This window comes from Camelina sativa, chromosome 9 (genome assembly GCF_000633955.1).
Source record: "Camelina sativa cultivar DH55 chromosome 9, Cs, whole genome shotgun sequence".
NCBI classification, from domain to species: domain Eukaryota; kingdom Viridiplantae; phylum Streptophyta; class Magnoliopsida; order Brassicales; family Brassicaceae; genus Camelina; species Camelina sativa.
Genome location: NC_025693.1, coordinates 4,931,632 through 4,946,483, shown reverse-complemented (window position 1 = coordinate 4,946,483; position 14,852 = coordinate 4,931,632). Strand labels below are relative to the sequence as shown.

Below are 14,852 nucleotides of genomic sequence, written 5' to 3'. Positions count from 1 at the left end.
TAACATAAATGATTTTAATATTTGTTTCGGCTATAGTAAATGATGTTAAATATTTATGTCGATTCTAAATAATTGATGTAAGACTAATATCAGTTTTAATAAATGATTCGAATAATTTTATATTTTAGAATTAAAAATCAAAATCAAATATGAATAACCGATAAAAACAGTGTTAGTTTTTAGATATAATTATAATAATTTTGCTATTTTCAATAATCAATAATTCTAAATAAAATAATAGAAAAAACTTAAATTTCATAGAAACACGAATACATGGTTCAGAATTCAAAAAAAATCCTAAAAATCATTAACTATTTTTGTTCCTAATTCACCATAGCCTTTGAATCTCATGGTAAAAATCCTAAATATTATAAACTACTTTTCCATTAATGGTGAATCACAAAGATATATGTTTCTATAATCTCCATCACTCCCGCTCTGTTCCTTCTAGGAAACATAATCCTATTTTTCTCTTTCTCACTGTCACTCTCACCATCCTTCAACGTCTTGATATCAAAAACTGTAGTAAATGGAACCACTTTAACCTTAGCATCAGGATTGTACACCGTTGACATTTTTTTGTGATGTCCTCTACGATCTAAGAGGTGAGACCAAGAACTGGCGACTCTGACTTCTTCATTGGTTACACACACATAGACATGAACGGTTAGCGCTCTAGGAATGGTGTGGCATGGTTTTATGTTCCATTGTTTTGGGGTTTCGGTGGGCTTGGATGGCATACAAAAGGGTAAATCACTACAAAGTTAATAAGGTATATTGATAGAAGAAAAAAGAAGATGAAAAGAGTAGAAGAAGTTATTTAGAGAAGTCACGATTCTAGGGAGATTTGTAGAAAAAGAAATTAAAAAACTGTTAGATAATGCAAAGAAAGCGTAGATTTCTAGAGATTTTTAGAAAAGTTAGGATTCTAGGGAGATTTGTACTTTGACTCACTTAATTATGGGAAAATGGATATTCTGTTTCCAACAAAATATTGAATTAGGGAGATAAGAAAGGAAAAAAAACGACGCTCATTCAAATTTTTGAAAAGAAAAGAGATTGTGTTTTCCGTTTGGTAATTATAAAAAAGGTTATGTAAAGTCATTAAAAAAATGATGCTAAACTACCAGTTTTTTAGGAACCGTAATTTTTTAATGTAATTAATATAATTTAATCAGCATGATTTTTTAATGATGTAAATTCTATATCATTTTTAAAGTGATGTTAATATAAATTAATAAATAAATCAATTATTTAAGTGATGTAAATTTATATATTTGTATCAATATGTAAAAGTGATACAAATTAATTTAGTTTTGCATCAGTTTTGATCAATTGATGCCACACAAATTAATAACAACATCGGTTATTGCAACTGATGTTATATTTTAATTTTTGTATCAGTTATAAATAAATAATTTAAACTAGTATCACTTAGTTTTATGATTCAATTTAAGTGATTTAATTTAAGCTTTTCTTTGTAGTGAAAGAAAAAGCTTTTTGTCTTTGTTGTTACTTGTTCAGAGATAATGCTGATAAATGCGTAAAAAGTTATGCATTTATCACAGATGGATTATGTAGGTGGAATAATTTCAAAAGTTTTTCAGGAAATGTGGGAGGTGTTGATAATTTTCACAACAATGGAGTTGTGAAAACTTGATGAAACAATGTCAGTATATTGAGCATGCTTTGCATAAACAAGACGATATTACAAAAATGAGTATCAAATTCGGTTGAATGCTTCTGTTGATGCTTCAAGATACTTATTCCAACAAGGATTAGCTTTCCGTGGTCATGATGAATCAGAAAATTATGTCAATAGAGGAGATTTTGTGGAACTCTTGAAGTACACTGCTGATCAGAATGAAGTTGTGAGTAAGGTTATTTTAGATAATGCTCCTGGAAATAATCAGATGAAGTCTCCTAAGATTCAAAAAGATATTGTGCATTGTTTTGGAGAAGAGGTAGTCAAATATGTTATTGAAGAAATTATTCATGATGTTTTCGGTTTGCTGGTGGATGAATCTGCTGATGTTTCCGACAAAGAGCAAATGGCGGTAGTGTTTCGATTTGTTGATAAAGGTGGGATAGTCAAAGAGAGATTTATGAGTATCACACATGTGAGTGATACTTCTGAAACATCTTTGAAATTTGCTATTGATGATTTGTTTGCTAAATATGGATTGAGCATAAAAAAGGTGAGAGGACAAGGGTATGACGGAGCAAGTAACATGAAGGGCGAGTTCAATGGATTAAGATCATTAATTCAGAGGGAAAGCACATCAACATATTATGTTCATTGCTTTGCTCATCAACTTCAATTAGTTGTTGTGGCAGTTACAAAAAAACATTTTAATGTTGGCGACTTTTTTGATATGATTTCTCTGTTACTGAATGTAGTGGGAGCCTCATGCAAAAAGAAAGATATGATCCGAGAGAGTTACAGAAAAGAAATTATGGAAGAAATTAATAATGGTGAAATCAGTACAAGAACATGATTGAATCAAGAGATCTCTCTTCAAAGACCAGGGTATACTCGTTGGAATTCTCACTACAGAACTCTATTACGGGTGATTCAGTTGTTTTTTTCTATCATCAAGGTGCTTGAGTACATTGAGAATGAAGGCGCAGATGACTTGAAAAGAAGTCAAGCTCATGGTCTCCTTGATTACTTTCATAGCTTTGATTTTGTGTTTTATTTGCATATGATGATATACCTTTTAGAACTCACAGAAACCTTGTCAGTGGTGCTGCAAAGAAGAGATCAAGATATTTTAAATGCTATGTCATTAGTGAAATCAACTAAGAGACAACTCCAGTTGTTTAGGGATGGTGGGTGGAATTCTCTCATGACGAAAGTTTATTTGTTTTGTGAAAAACATGAGCTTGAAAAGGTTGAGATGGAGGCAGATTTTGTAGACTCAAAAAGACGAAGAAAAAAGATAGGAGTATCAAATATGCATCATTACAAAGTCAATTGCTTATATTCTGTCTTGGATTTGCAGCTTCAAGAATTTAACGACCGCTTTAATGAGGTGAACAGTGAGTTGCTTATTTGTGCTGCTTCTCTATCTTCCATCGATGCATTTAAAGAGTTTGATCTCTCAAAATTGTTGAGGTTATCTAAGTTCTACCTAGATGACTTCAGTTCAGGGGAGCTCATTTCTCTTGAGCAAGAATTATGTATCTACATTGATAATGTTCGACATGATGAAAGATTTTCTAATTTGGAGAATCTTGGAGACCTTGCTAGAATGTTGGTGAAAACACAATTAAAAACATATGTCATATCCTTTGGTTTATAGGCTTTTGAAGTTGGTTTTGATTCTGCATGTTGCGACTGCAACTGTTGAGAGATGTTTTTCAGCCATGAAGATCGTAAAGACGTATTGACGCAATCGGATTGGAGATCAATTTTTAAATGATTGTTTAGTTTGTTTTATCGAGAAAAATGTATTCAAAACTATTACAAACGAAACTGTGATGACAAGATTTCAGAACATGAAAGATCGTAGGATGATTTTATATTTTTTTTAACATTGTAAGATTTTTATATTTATATTAAAGACGATTTTTTTTTCTTTATGTTTTGACTTAAAAAAAATTTCTGGGTCCGCCACTATTTACATGCATCGCAATAGCGATTGACTTCAGAAGTATGTAGATACATTGTACATACACACACTCCGATAAATAATATAATTGAAATTTTTATTTTTAATTACGAACAAATTGCTCAGGTAAACAATATATTATAAACCAATAATTCCACCTTAATTAGTAATCCCAAAACCCTTTTTCAGATGCAGTTTTTTTTTGGGTTAAAAACCTAAGCCAAAGGTTTAGCAAGATTTACCATATGTTGCTGCAGCGGCTTTTTAGCGTTTAATTAACAGGAAAAAGAGAACTGTTTGAGAGAAACTCTCGTTTTCTTTATTAAAATCCCAAAAGCTACGTTACGAGAAACCCTATTTATACCTATAATATGTTGAAACTCAATTATCTTGAAACATATATAAACCTCTAGAAACCAGTTGAACTAAAAGGCACAACAAACGTTACCTGCATTGGGAACAAAGACCCTCCTAACACTACAAGAAAACACGCCTTTTGCGATGGACGAATATATCGCTATTCCCTCGCAAATAGACAAAAGCGAGAGATTTGCGAGGAAAGTCGGTTCGCAAATCGCTTCTCGCAAATCGGTCAACGCCGCAATTTCTTCGCAACTTTTGCGAGGAATAATTGCCCCTCGCAAATCCCACGCAAATTGCGAGAAACTATTTTTCTAGCAATATCCTAGCAAATATGTCTCTAGTAAATCTGCAAATTTGCGATGCTTTTGCAATTAATATTTCTATCGCAAATTGTAATAACGGTATAAAAAAAATTATAATTTTCATTTTGGTAAGCTTAATTAGCATTAAACATGTAATTAAAATTAAACCTGTAATTAAAATTATACCTTAAACTTATGCAAATTAAAGCTGTTATTAGAAGTACTAATTAGTTTACAAAATAAGTTAACAAAATATAATAACCGTTTTGTTCTACAAAAAACATTACATATGAGAGGTTCAAAGGATAAAGAGTTCATTAGTTTTACTGTCCGGTGGTTCCATCTCCGGTCGCAGTTCTGGCCGGTGAATCTTCTCGGTGAAATTTAGCAGCAAACTCTGGATCTTTCGATGCAAGATAATCAAAGTATGCATCATAACTATGCATCTTCTCTGAATTTTCTTGCATCTTCAGATCATTTTGTTGCATCCTCACTGCATTTTCTCGCATCTTCTCTGCATTGGCTTGTAGTTGAGTTGCCTGAGTTGCAAGAACAGCTTCGGCAGCAGCAAGCTTCTCAGCTAGAACAAGTGGATCTTCAGAAGGAGGAGGCGGTTGAACAATATGAGCTGAAGATGCTTCTGCTTGCATGTTACCAACCCCATATATCCGGTTCTTTTTCTTCGGAGCAACCTGCCAACAAAACATATACACACCACAAACATTATACACACCATATACACACCATAAACATTACACAAACACAAACATTAACATAAAAAATGAAGCATGTTTTAACTCAGCATAAATTTGGTTCTTCACAGTTAGTGATAACCCGCCAGAAGCACTACTCTCCATGTTATCCGCTGATAATAGCTCAGACTCAGCTTCAGCTATCTTTGATGACACTTCATTGAACACCTTCTCAGACAGTCCATCAACAAACGACCCATCAGGTTTCCTATGAGTGTCTTCTAGTACTCGGAGGAAATCAGGTAGTGGCTCACCAGTACTCTCAGACTAAAAACAGAGAAATGAAACAACTATATTACTATATTGTAGATATGATATGAAAAATGAACGTGTTAAACAGAGATACTTACAAGCTTTCGTGCTCGGGCTTTAAAAGAGGTCTGACCAGAACGGTGCTTATGTATTCCGGTGCCATTAGGATCACTATAGCGAGCATTACGGCTATTGATACTCTTTGCTTCTGATTTTGGTTCACACCAAAACTTGACCAAGCCATCCCATACGGTAGGATCAAGCCACCGCGACATTGCGTCATTACCTCTCTTCTTCCACTTACCCTTCCACCGAGACACTTGATCACTCATCCGACTCTTCAACTTCTTTTCAAACTCAGCTCTAACTCTTCCATTGATGGACGCATCCCAGTTATATGTTTGCTTGTAAAGACATAACATGAATCAGAATCAGAATCAGAACAAGAATCAAGTGATAAACAAACAAAATATGTAATTTAAACACATCAACAATCTGTAACTTACCGCAAAAGTTTCAAACCACCGGTTTACAACCGGACCTGGTGTTTGGGTCCAATTGGCATGAGCTGATTTGAAATCTCTTTCAAAAATGGCCCGGACAGTAGCAGCAACCGAAGAATCCTGGTCAAACCTACAAAACATAAGATAAAAGGAATGAGTATCACTGAAAATACAAAACATAAAGATAAACTATAGGTTAGATACATAACATTCTCACCAGAGAGTATCCGGAGGTCGCTTAGGATCCAGTTTTGGTAAGCCAGCACGCCCGGGACTTGCAAGTAACTCTTCCAAAGTGAAAAAAGTTTGAGAGGCAGAAATATTGTTGATACGTGAAGTTGATTGCTGAGGAAGATTGTCATCATGCATCGCCGGAGAGCTTCCATGATTCTCATCATGCATTGCCGGAGAGCTTCCATGAGGATTATCAGCATGCATCGCCGGTGATGTACCTTGAGAAGAAACGGGAGAAGGTAACCTTCGGGGAGGTACAAAAGCAGAATGTGTCCTTCGAGCAGAGACTGGAGGACTTAACCCTTGAGAAGCAATGAAGTTTCTGTAAACGTTTTGGTTTACAGAAACATTTTGGTCTCGAGAAGACATCTAAAAGCAGAAAAAAAAAACTGATTAGAAACACAAAAATTGAATCCCCAATTTTGAAAACCTAAAATCAAATTAAAAACCCCAAATTGAATCATAACCCTAAACCCCAAATTGAATCCCCAATTTTGAAACCCTAAAATCGAATTAAAAACCTAATCGAATCATAACCCTAAACCCCAAATTGAATCCCTAATTTTGAAACCCTAAAATCAAATTAAAAACCTAATCGAAAAATAACCCTAAACCCCAAATTGAATCCCCAATTTTGAAACCCTAATTTAGAAGGGGAGAGGAGGATACTTACCTGCAAAGAGAGAAGAGATCGAGTTGGAGAATAACCGGACAAGAGTTTCAGAGGACAAGAGAGAAGAGGAGGAGTAGGGTTCGAGAAGGGTTAACCGGGACTGAGAGAAGAGGAGGAGACTCACCGGAAAAGATAGAAGAGATCGGAGAAGAGAGAAGAAATCGGAGAAGAGAAGGATTAGGGAACTAGGGTTTTTCTTTTGGCTGCGGATTAGTCGAGGTTTGAGCGAAGCTCAAACTAGGTTTTCTAGTTCTATTGAAAAATAAAGCGTCGCAAATCTCTCGCAAATATTGCTATGGATTAGCTATGGCCCCTCGCAAATCCCTAGCAAGCATATAAAAATATGTAATTAATATTTCCAGACATTGCGAGAGAATTGAGAGAGAGCATAGCAAATCCCTCGCAAAGTTTTTAGGGTTTAGGATTTGCAATTGTCATTAGTGCCTTATCTTTGATTATAAATCTTGAATGATATCATTTTAATCATTAATAGTAATGTAATTAGTCTTAAGGGTTTAGGTTCAAGGGTTTAAAGATTTTATTTGCGAGGGATTTGCTATGTTTTGAGTATTTTGTGATGGATTTGTGATTAATTTGCTATGCGTCTAGCAAATCAGTCGCAAATTTATGGCAACCCTTGAACATCTAATTTGTAAAAACCATCAAAATAATTTTAAAAAATTAGTCAAATAAACTTTCAAGTATCTTATAAGGTCCAATGGTGCCATCATGCTCTTTTCTATCATCAAACTTTCCAAAATTGTCCAATTTTGTATCTTACTCTAAACATGATGATCTTCTATACTATATTACATATATGTTCAATACATTGAGACAAATATTTGCCAAATTGTCCAATTCTCCAACAATTTTGTGTTGCACTGCTATCTTTGATTATAAGTCTTGGATTCATCTTTTTAATCATTAATAGTAATGTCATTAGTTTTTAGGGTTTAGGGTTTAGGGGTTAGGGTTAAGGGTTAAGGGTTTAGGGTTTGGGTTAAGGGTTAAGGGTTAATCATCAAAATAATTTTTAAAGTTAGTAAATTCACCTTATGTATTTCACATTCAAATGTATTTCAGAATAATTATATTAAGTTTTGTAATATTTATAAAAAATTATTTTCCTAACTTTGCTTTGGCTTTTGCAATTTACTCGCAAATCCATAGCAAATTTGCTATGGACTCTGTTTTCGCAAAATCGTCGCAATATTGCGATGGATTTGCGAGTGTGTGGACCTTCCCAGCGAATTTGTCGTAAATGCCTAGCAATTGAGCGGCGGATTTGCGACCACCGTGTTTCTCGCAATTTTGCGAGGGATGTGCTAGGGTTTTTTATTTCTACCGCAAATTTGCGAGAATCAAAATCTGTCGCAATGTGTCCTCGCAAAAGGCGTGTTTTCTTGTAGTGTAATTAATATATTTGATTTGAATTGCAGCTGACATGGATTTGTCCTTGAAAACACTTGTCAAATTCTTGACCCCTACGCCTATCTATAGAGCAAGTGCATTTTGAGGATAAGAATGTAGCTCTCTTCAAATGAGTTGAGATTTTTAGAATGTATTTCGCCACTTTTCTCTCTTATCTTGTTGCCATTTGTACCCTTTCCACGTGAATGTATCGAGATGAAGCAACAAGCATTCAGGAACATTATTTGGTTGATTCCATTGTCCAGGAGCCACAAGATCGTGTTTCCTACTCCTGACTGATCCTGTCCGCATTTAAAACACCTTGATTATTCTCACTTTCACCACTCCTTTTGATGTCAAAAGCCAAAATCAAACAACACAAGTTAAAGACACGAGTTGCTTTTTGAGTTTTGGAAAATATATATAACCAAATAGCCAAACCTACTCAAATTAAAAAAAAAAAAAAAAACTCTTCACAAATCCCTTAACTATAACCAAAATGTTGGAAAATTCCCTCCTACATGGTTAAATCCCTCATGGCCTCATTGTATAATAACTATGTTTCATCTAAATTTTAATGTTGTATTATGTTTTTCGAAAAGAAAAAAGAAAAGATCATTAGAAACCAAGTACTGAAGTAACAAGACAAGTAAAAATGATTTGTGAAACAACAGAGATCGACACTCTGTTATTAAGAAAATAAAAAAGCCTTCATTTGAGCAAAACAAGTTTGCATGATGAATTCGAAACCCTGACCACACTCTTCAACTCTTCAAGCATCTCAAGTCTCTCGTATGAGTTAAGGCCTATTATGGAAAAAGTTGCTTCCTTCAAGCAATTTGCATTTCTGAGGATGTATTTCGCCACCTCTATCACCTCTTCTAGTTGCTCTTTGTAACCACTCCACACAAATGTCTCGAGATGATGCAACAAACATTCCGCAACATTATTTGGTTGGTTCCATTTCCCATGAGCCACAATATCTTTTCTTGAACCCAGTGGCCGAGACTAGTGACCACAATGACATTATTATTAATTCAGCAAAACTAAACCGATTTAGGAAAAGATAGCTGAAAATGAACTTCATATTGCTTACATCAATGAACTTGAGGAATTGCAATTTAGGAGAACTATCGAGCATGAGGTTAAGTAGATTCCACCACGCTTCTTTATTTGTATGTAGCTCCAAATATACTAGCTGGTGAAAGATGCTACCGGTAGGAAACTGAATCTATACATGAGGGAGTGTTAGTACAAAAACAATGTAATATCGCCAACTCTATATATAAATTTACCTTCAAGGGTGATGACAAAGCCAAGGAAAGACGTGTGAGTGAAGTTAGAGATCCCAGAAGGTTCTCACTGATTATATCAGAGACATCAATGATATTTGCCTCCACCAGCTTTGGTACGTTCTCAATCAGACAAAAGTCATGACCACAAATCCCTTCAATCTTCAAGTATTTTAAAGAAGGAGCATTTATCACATAGCCCTGTAGCCCTCCACGCCTGCTACCAAATATGGACAGTCTCTGTAACGATGGCACCACAATTTTGAAACTCTTCAAAGTATTCAAACGCCTTATTGGAGGAAATAGATGCACCATCAAATTTTCAAGATTAGGACAACCAGATAGAAGTTTAACCACAGATTCATCGTTTTTGAAGTCCACACGGTCAAGGTGCAGAGTTGTAAGGGATTTCAAACGAACCGAAGAAGGGACATCGATACGAGCCGAATACTTGAGTTTCAAGGTCTCTAGTGTTTCACAGTTATACGATAAGCATCTCGGAAATTTGAAAACTTTCCCAAGTGAACATTCTAGTACCAGCTTACGCACATTCCCGGGACAGTGCAATTCCAATCACGATTCCAATATCAATTGTAGAACATCTATACAAACAAATTTTCAGATGCAAACTCTTTAAAACCGGAGCCTTATTGTAAGAAAGCAACGACCTGCAGATATTAGTTGAAAATGTCATTGTTCCGCGTACAGGCTTGTGATCGCTACAATCAAACTTGAGTTTAGGCAGCATCTTCCAATGAGACTGCCATTTTTTAGACAAAACACTCGTGGCTATGGCTTCTATTGTAGGAAGCAGAGACAGTATCTGCAAAATCAGAGCTTCAGGCAACTCACTGATCCTGTCTGCATTCACAGTATCTTGGTTTGTCGTACTCCCACTATCACAATATTTGCTGTCAAAAATACCAAAACAGAACAACAAAGAAATTACATGTTAGTCCTAATTATGTTTTGGCGATTACAAGTGTACAAGTGAAAGAATCCTAAAACATTTAAAGAAACTAACCATCGTTTCATTTTGTCAAACTTTTGTTTTAAACCCTTATGCTTTACGCCTTTGATCTCAAAATGCAAACGTTTCTGCTCAGATTTGAATAAGGTTAACGAGCAAGGTGGAGATGCAAAAGTTAAGAGAGATCCGAAGTTTGCTATTAATTAATAGATATCCTTGTTCTTCTCTTTTTATTATGGTCAAAAAATAAACTATCCTAATTACAAGCAGCTATTTGGGGCATACGAAAGAGTCCACAACTATTTTTTTTTTTTCCCATCTCCCCGAAGCAACCACGTTTACAGGAGAGATATCTCTCAACGGAACCCTAAGACCCTACTTTGTACAGTAAACTTCGTTATTTTTCATTATTTTCTGTTTTTTACCATTCTTAGTTTCATTAAGTAAAAATGTTTTACCATTTTTTAATTAATTTCATACAATACATATTTCACCTTAGAAAACAAAAACATTTTCTTAACCAAAGCATAGTTAAAGTTTATTTTCATATGAATTATATATGACATCATTTGGAAATGCCAAATTATTTACTACACTTAAAAAAAAAACAGCCTCTACACCAAAGCATAGTTAAAGTTAGATGTGAGAACAAAGAGTCCTATATTACACATTTTTCTCATTTGACCAGAAGCTGGCATGAACTAGAAGCCCTGACCACACTATTCAAATCCTCGACCATGTTATCTCTCTCTTTAGGATCAGTGATGTGTTTTGAGGAAAAAGTTGCTCTCTTCAAACGATTTGAGTTAATTAGAATATATTTTGCCACTTCAACCTCACCCTCTCGGTTCCATGCATAGAAATCCCAAACGAATGTCTCGAGGTTCCACAATAAACATTCAGGAACATTTTCTGGTCGATTCCATGAGTTCTCACAAGCCACGAGGTCTTTTCTCCAACCAAATTTCTGAGAGAGAAAAACATGCAATGTATGTCACTATTAATATCATCAAATCTACTGAACAAAGTTTTATGACGGATGACTATATTGCTTAATGCTTACGCCATGGAGCTTGAGAACTTGCAAACTAGGAGAACCATCAAGCATGAGGGTAAGTAGATTCCACCAATTAGGTTCATAAGTTGTACATAGCTCCAAGTATACCAGCTTATGGAAGATGCTACCCCTGGGAAACTTAAACTTTACATGAAGAAGTATTAATTAGTACATAAACAATGTAATAAAAAAACTAAATTAATTGCAAGGAAAACCTGATAATCTACCTCCAAAGGTGATAATAATCTCAAGGAAAGACGCTGGACTGAAGTTATAGATTCGAGAAGGTTCTCATTGATTATCCGCGGGTCAACAATGAGATTTGCCTCCCTCAGATCAGTCACCTTCTCAACGAGACAAAACTCAAGACTAGTATACACTTCAATCTTCAAGTATTTTAAAGAAGAAGCATTTATCACATAGCCACCACAACTTTGTCCGCTACCATCGTTATTATAAATTGTTAGTCTCTGTAATGATGGGACGTCAATAGTGAAAGTCTTCACATGTCCATTACCATGCACATCCAAGTTTTCGAGATTAGGACAGCCAGATAAAAGGTTCATAACTGATGCATCGTCTTTGAAGATCACATAGAAAAGGTGCAGAGTTCTAAGGGATTTCAGACGAACTGAAGAAGCGGGGACATCTAAAAGAATGGAATACTTGAGTTCCAAGGTCTCTAGTGTTTCACAGTTGCACAAGCTTTTAGGAAATCTGAATTTTTCAATATAGTTAACTTGGAGTACCAGCTTACGCAGATTGCGGGCGAATGCAGTTCCAATCATTTTTTCAGTATCCATTGCAGTACACTTATCAAAACAGATATTGAGATGCAAACTCTGTAGAACCGGAGCCTTTTGTGAAAGCAAAGCCTTGCGGTGGTAAGGACCGCAAGAATCAAAACTGAGCTTAGGCAAAGTCTTCCAACGAGACTGCCATTGCTTGGACAAAACACTCGTGGTTACAGCAACTGTCGTCGGAAGATGAGACAATATCTCCAGAATCAAAGCCTCAGGCAACTGACTGATCATGTCCTCATTATTAAAGCCATCTCTTTTGGTGCCAAAGATCACAACAAAAGACACACGAGTTAGTTTTTGAAGATTTGGAGATTACAGTTAAGGAATCCTGATTCCTGAAGCATATATATAAAGAATCTAACCGTTGTTCCATATTGGTCAAGCTTGAATTGATGAAGATGCAGATGAGATCTGGTCGAATTCGGCCGCCGTAGAGAGCAAGGCTAAGTATACCAATTAGGGGTTCGGAGGAAAAATATATGGTTTGTAATTTGTGTGTATTTTTGACGAATGCTAAGTGATGTTAATATATAGAGGCATTTAAGAGAAGGAAAAAAAAAACAAGCCCGTTTAAGCCCTGTCATATTAGTGATTTTAAGCCTACTTTTAGTTTTACATAGATTGATTCAAACCATTTTATTTTAATGTATATAAATTATATTCAGTGTGTATATGTAATTTTAATTTATTTTTATCTATTTTAAAGGGATGTTATTAGTTTGTGATTTAAATAGAATTAAAGATGTCTTTAAATGATATGTAGAATCTGTTGTTATTTAATAATATTTTGTTAAACTCTGCTAAAGTTTGGTATTATTAGTTTGTGATGTGTAAAAAAGTTATTTAAAATATTTTAATAAATAAAAGTTATGATTTTATAATATTATTGGATTCATGAATTTATAAATTTAATAATCTTTTTTTGCTATTCTACTAAAACAAAAGAATCTAGGATTGTTAATGAATTATATTATTATGATATATATATCTTTTTGTTATCATCTTTTACAATTCAATAAAATATCAGTTTATTATTATCTAGGATTGTTAATGATAAATGATTTGTATAATTTACAAAAACAAAATATAACAACAAAAAGTTATACAACAAAATTTTATGTGTAGTAGATTTTTTCAAAAATACCCCTTTTTCTATGTCACTTTTCAAAAATACCCTTTGATGGTGTCCATTTTCAAAAATACCTTTTTAATATATAAAATGACAAAATTATAAACCCTAACCCCCAAATACTAAACCCTATCCCTTAAAAACTATACCCTAAATGTAAATTGGGAACCCAAATATAAAAAACAAATTCTAAAATAGGGTAATTATGTAAAAGAGGGTAAAATTGAAAATATTCAAAAAGAGCATTTTTGAAAAAGGGTATGCCAAAAAGGGCATTTCTAATAAATTCTTTATATATATATATATATCATAATAATTGCATTCATTAACAATCATAGATTCTTTTGTTTTAGTAAAATAGCAAAAAATAATTATTAACTTTATAAATTCATGAATCCAATAATATTATAAAATCATAACTTTTATAACAAATTTGTAATTAATAATAAAATTCAATTATTATGATATATATATATATATATATATATATATCGTTTTGTTATCATCTTTTACAATTCAATCCTATATCTTTTTTTGTTAACCATTGGGCCAAAACAGGCCGACCCATTAGCCAAATCCCTACATTCGTAGGGAGCGGGACTCGATCCCTGGTGTGATGGTGTATCTCAAATCCTATATCCTTTTGGTATAATAATAAAATGTATAAATGGCTTATGATTTTATACATTTTTCTTTACAAAAAAAGTCATGGAAAATATCATGAAATAAAGAGTTTGTTTGGGAAACTTAACAAAATTATTGAAAAACTAATCAACAATATAGAAAACTCTCTAAAATCCTTTATTCACATATTTATTCACTTTCTATGATTTTACTGAAGTCATCAAAATCTTATTATATAAAGTTCGATGACAAAATTACTAATTAATGGGATCGTGACACGTGTCAAATGTATCATTCAGATGTTGACACATGTCAATTTTAAATTTATTAAAATTATAAAAAATAAAAATGTAAAAATTCAAAACCTACCATAAAAAAGTTTTATATAAAAGTAAAATAGAGAAAAGAAAACCTAATTTAATTTAAAATATTTAAACAGTTTTAAAATTTAGAAAAAATCATTATAAGGAAATTATATATATATATATATCATATAATTCAAAATTATAATATTGTTTACTTATTTTAATTTTAAGTTGCTAATTTTACAAGAAAAAATATTCATTTTTATATAAGAGAAAAAAATGATTCTGAAAATTATACAATTAATTACTGTTTTAAAAAAAAAATGTAAATACTCACCTTTACACAAAGAAAAATATTGTTAAAAAAACATAAAAATATTGTCTTATATTTTTTTCACCAATCATATAATTTATTCAAAAAGACTGCTATTGTAATATGTAAGATTAACATATGCGTTTTTGTAACTACACAAATTATACTAAATAAAAGTAGGAGCTATAAGCTCCTAAGACTGTCCACATAGGATTTAAAATCGCCAATCATGATTTGACATATCAACATTTAACAT

General features: G+C 33.3%; 1 protein-coding gene and 1 pseudogene across 1 annotated transcript; both read right to left on the bottom strand.

Annotated features, from left to right (window-relative positions):
* Window positions 8,742–10,430, bottom strand: LOC109126352 (annotated as a pseudogene).
* Window positions 10,975–12,723, bottom strand: LOC104710507 (putative F-box/FBD/LRR-repeat protein At4g13965). The gene is made up of 4 exons (XM_010427124.2): window positions 12,588–12,723; window positions 11,650–12,478; window positions 11,429–11,566; window positions 10,975–11,332 (listed from the first exon to the last, which is right to left on the bottom strand). Exons 1-4 carry the CDS (start codon window positions 12,596–12,598, stop codon window positions 11,042–11,044), a joined length of 1,269 nt encoding a protein of 422 aa, XP_010425426.1. The 5' UTR covers window positions 12,599–12,723; the 3' UTR covers window positions 10,975–11,041.

Bases quoted from the DNA above. Each gene is read 5' to 3' on its own strand.
- LOC104710507 (XM_010427124.2), bottom strand. The intron at 11,567-11,649 runs GTAGATTATCAG...CTTCATGTAAAG, and splicing joins GATTATTATCACCTTTGGAG to TTTAAGTTTCCCAGGGGTAG. The intron at 11,333-11,428 runs GTAAGCATTAAG...TTTCTCTCTCAG, and splicing joins AAGTTCTCAAGCTCCATGGC to AAATTTGGTTGGAGAAAAGA.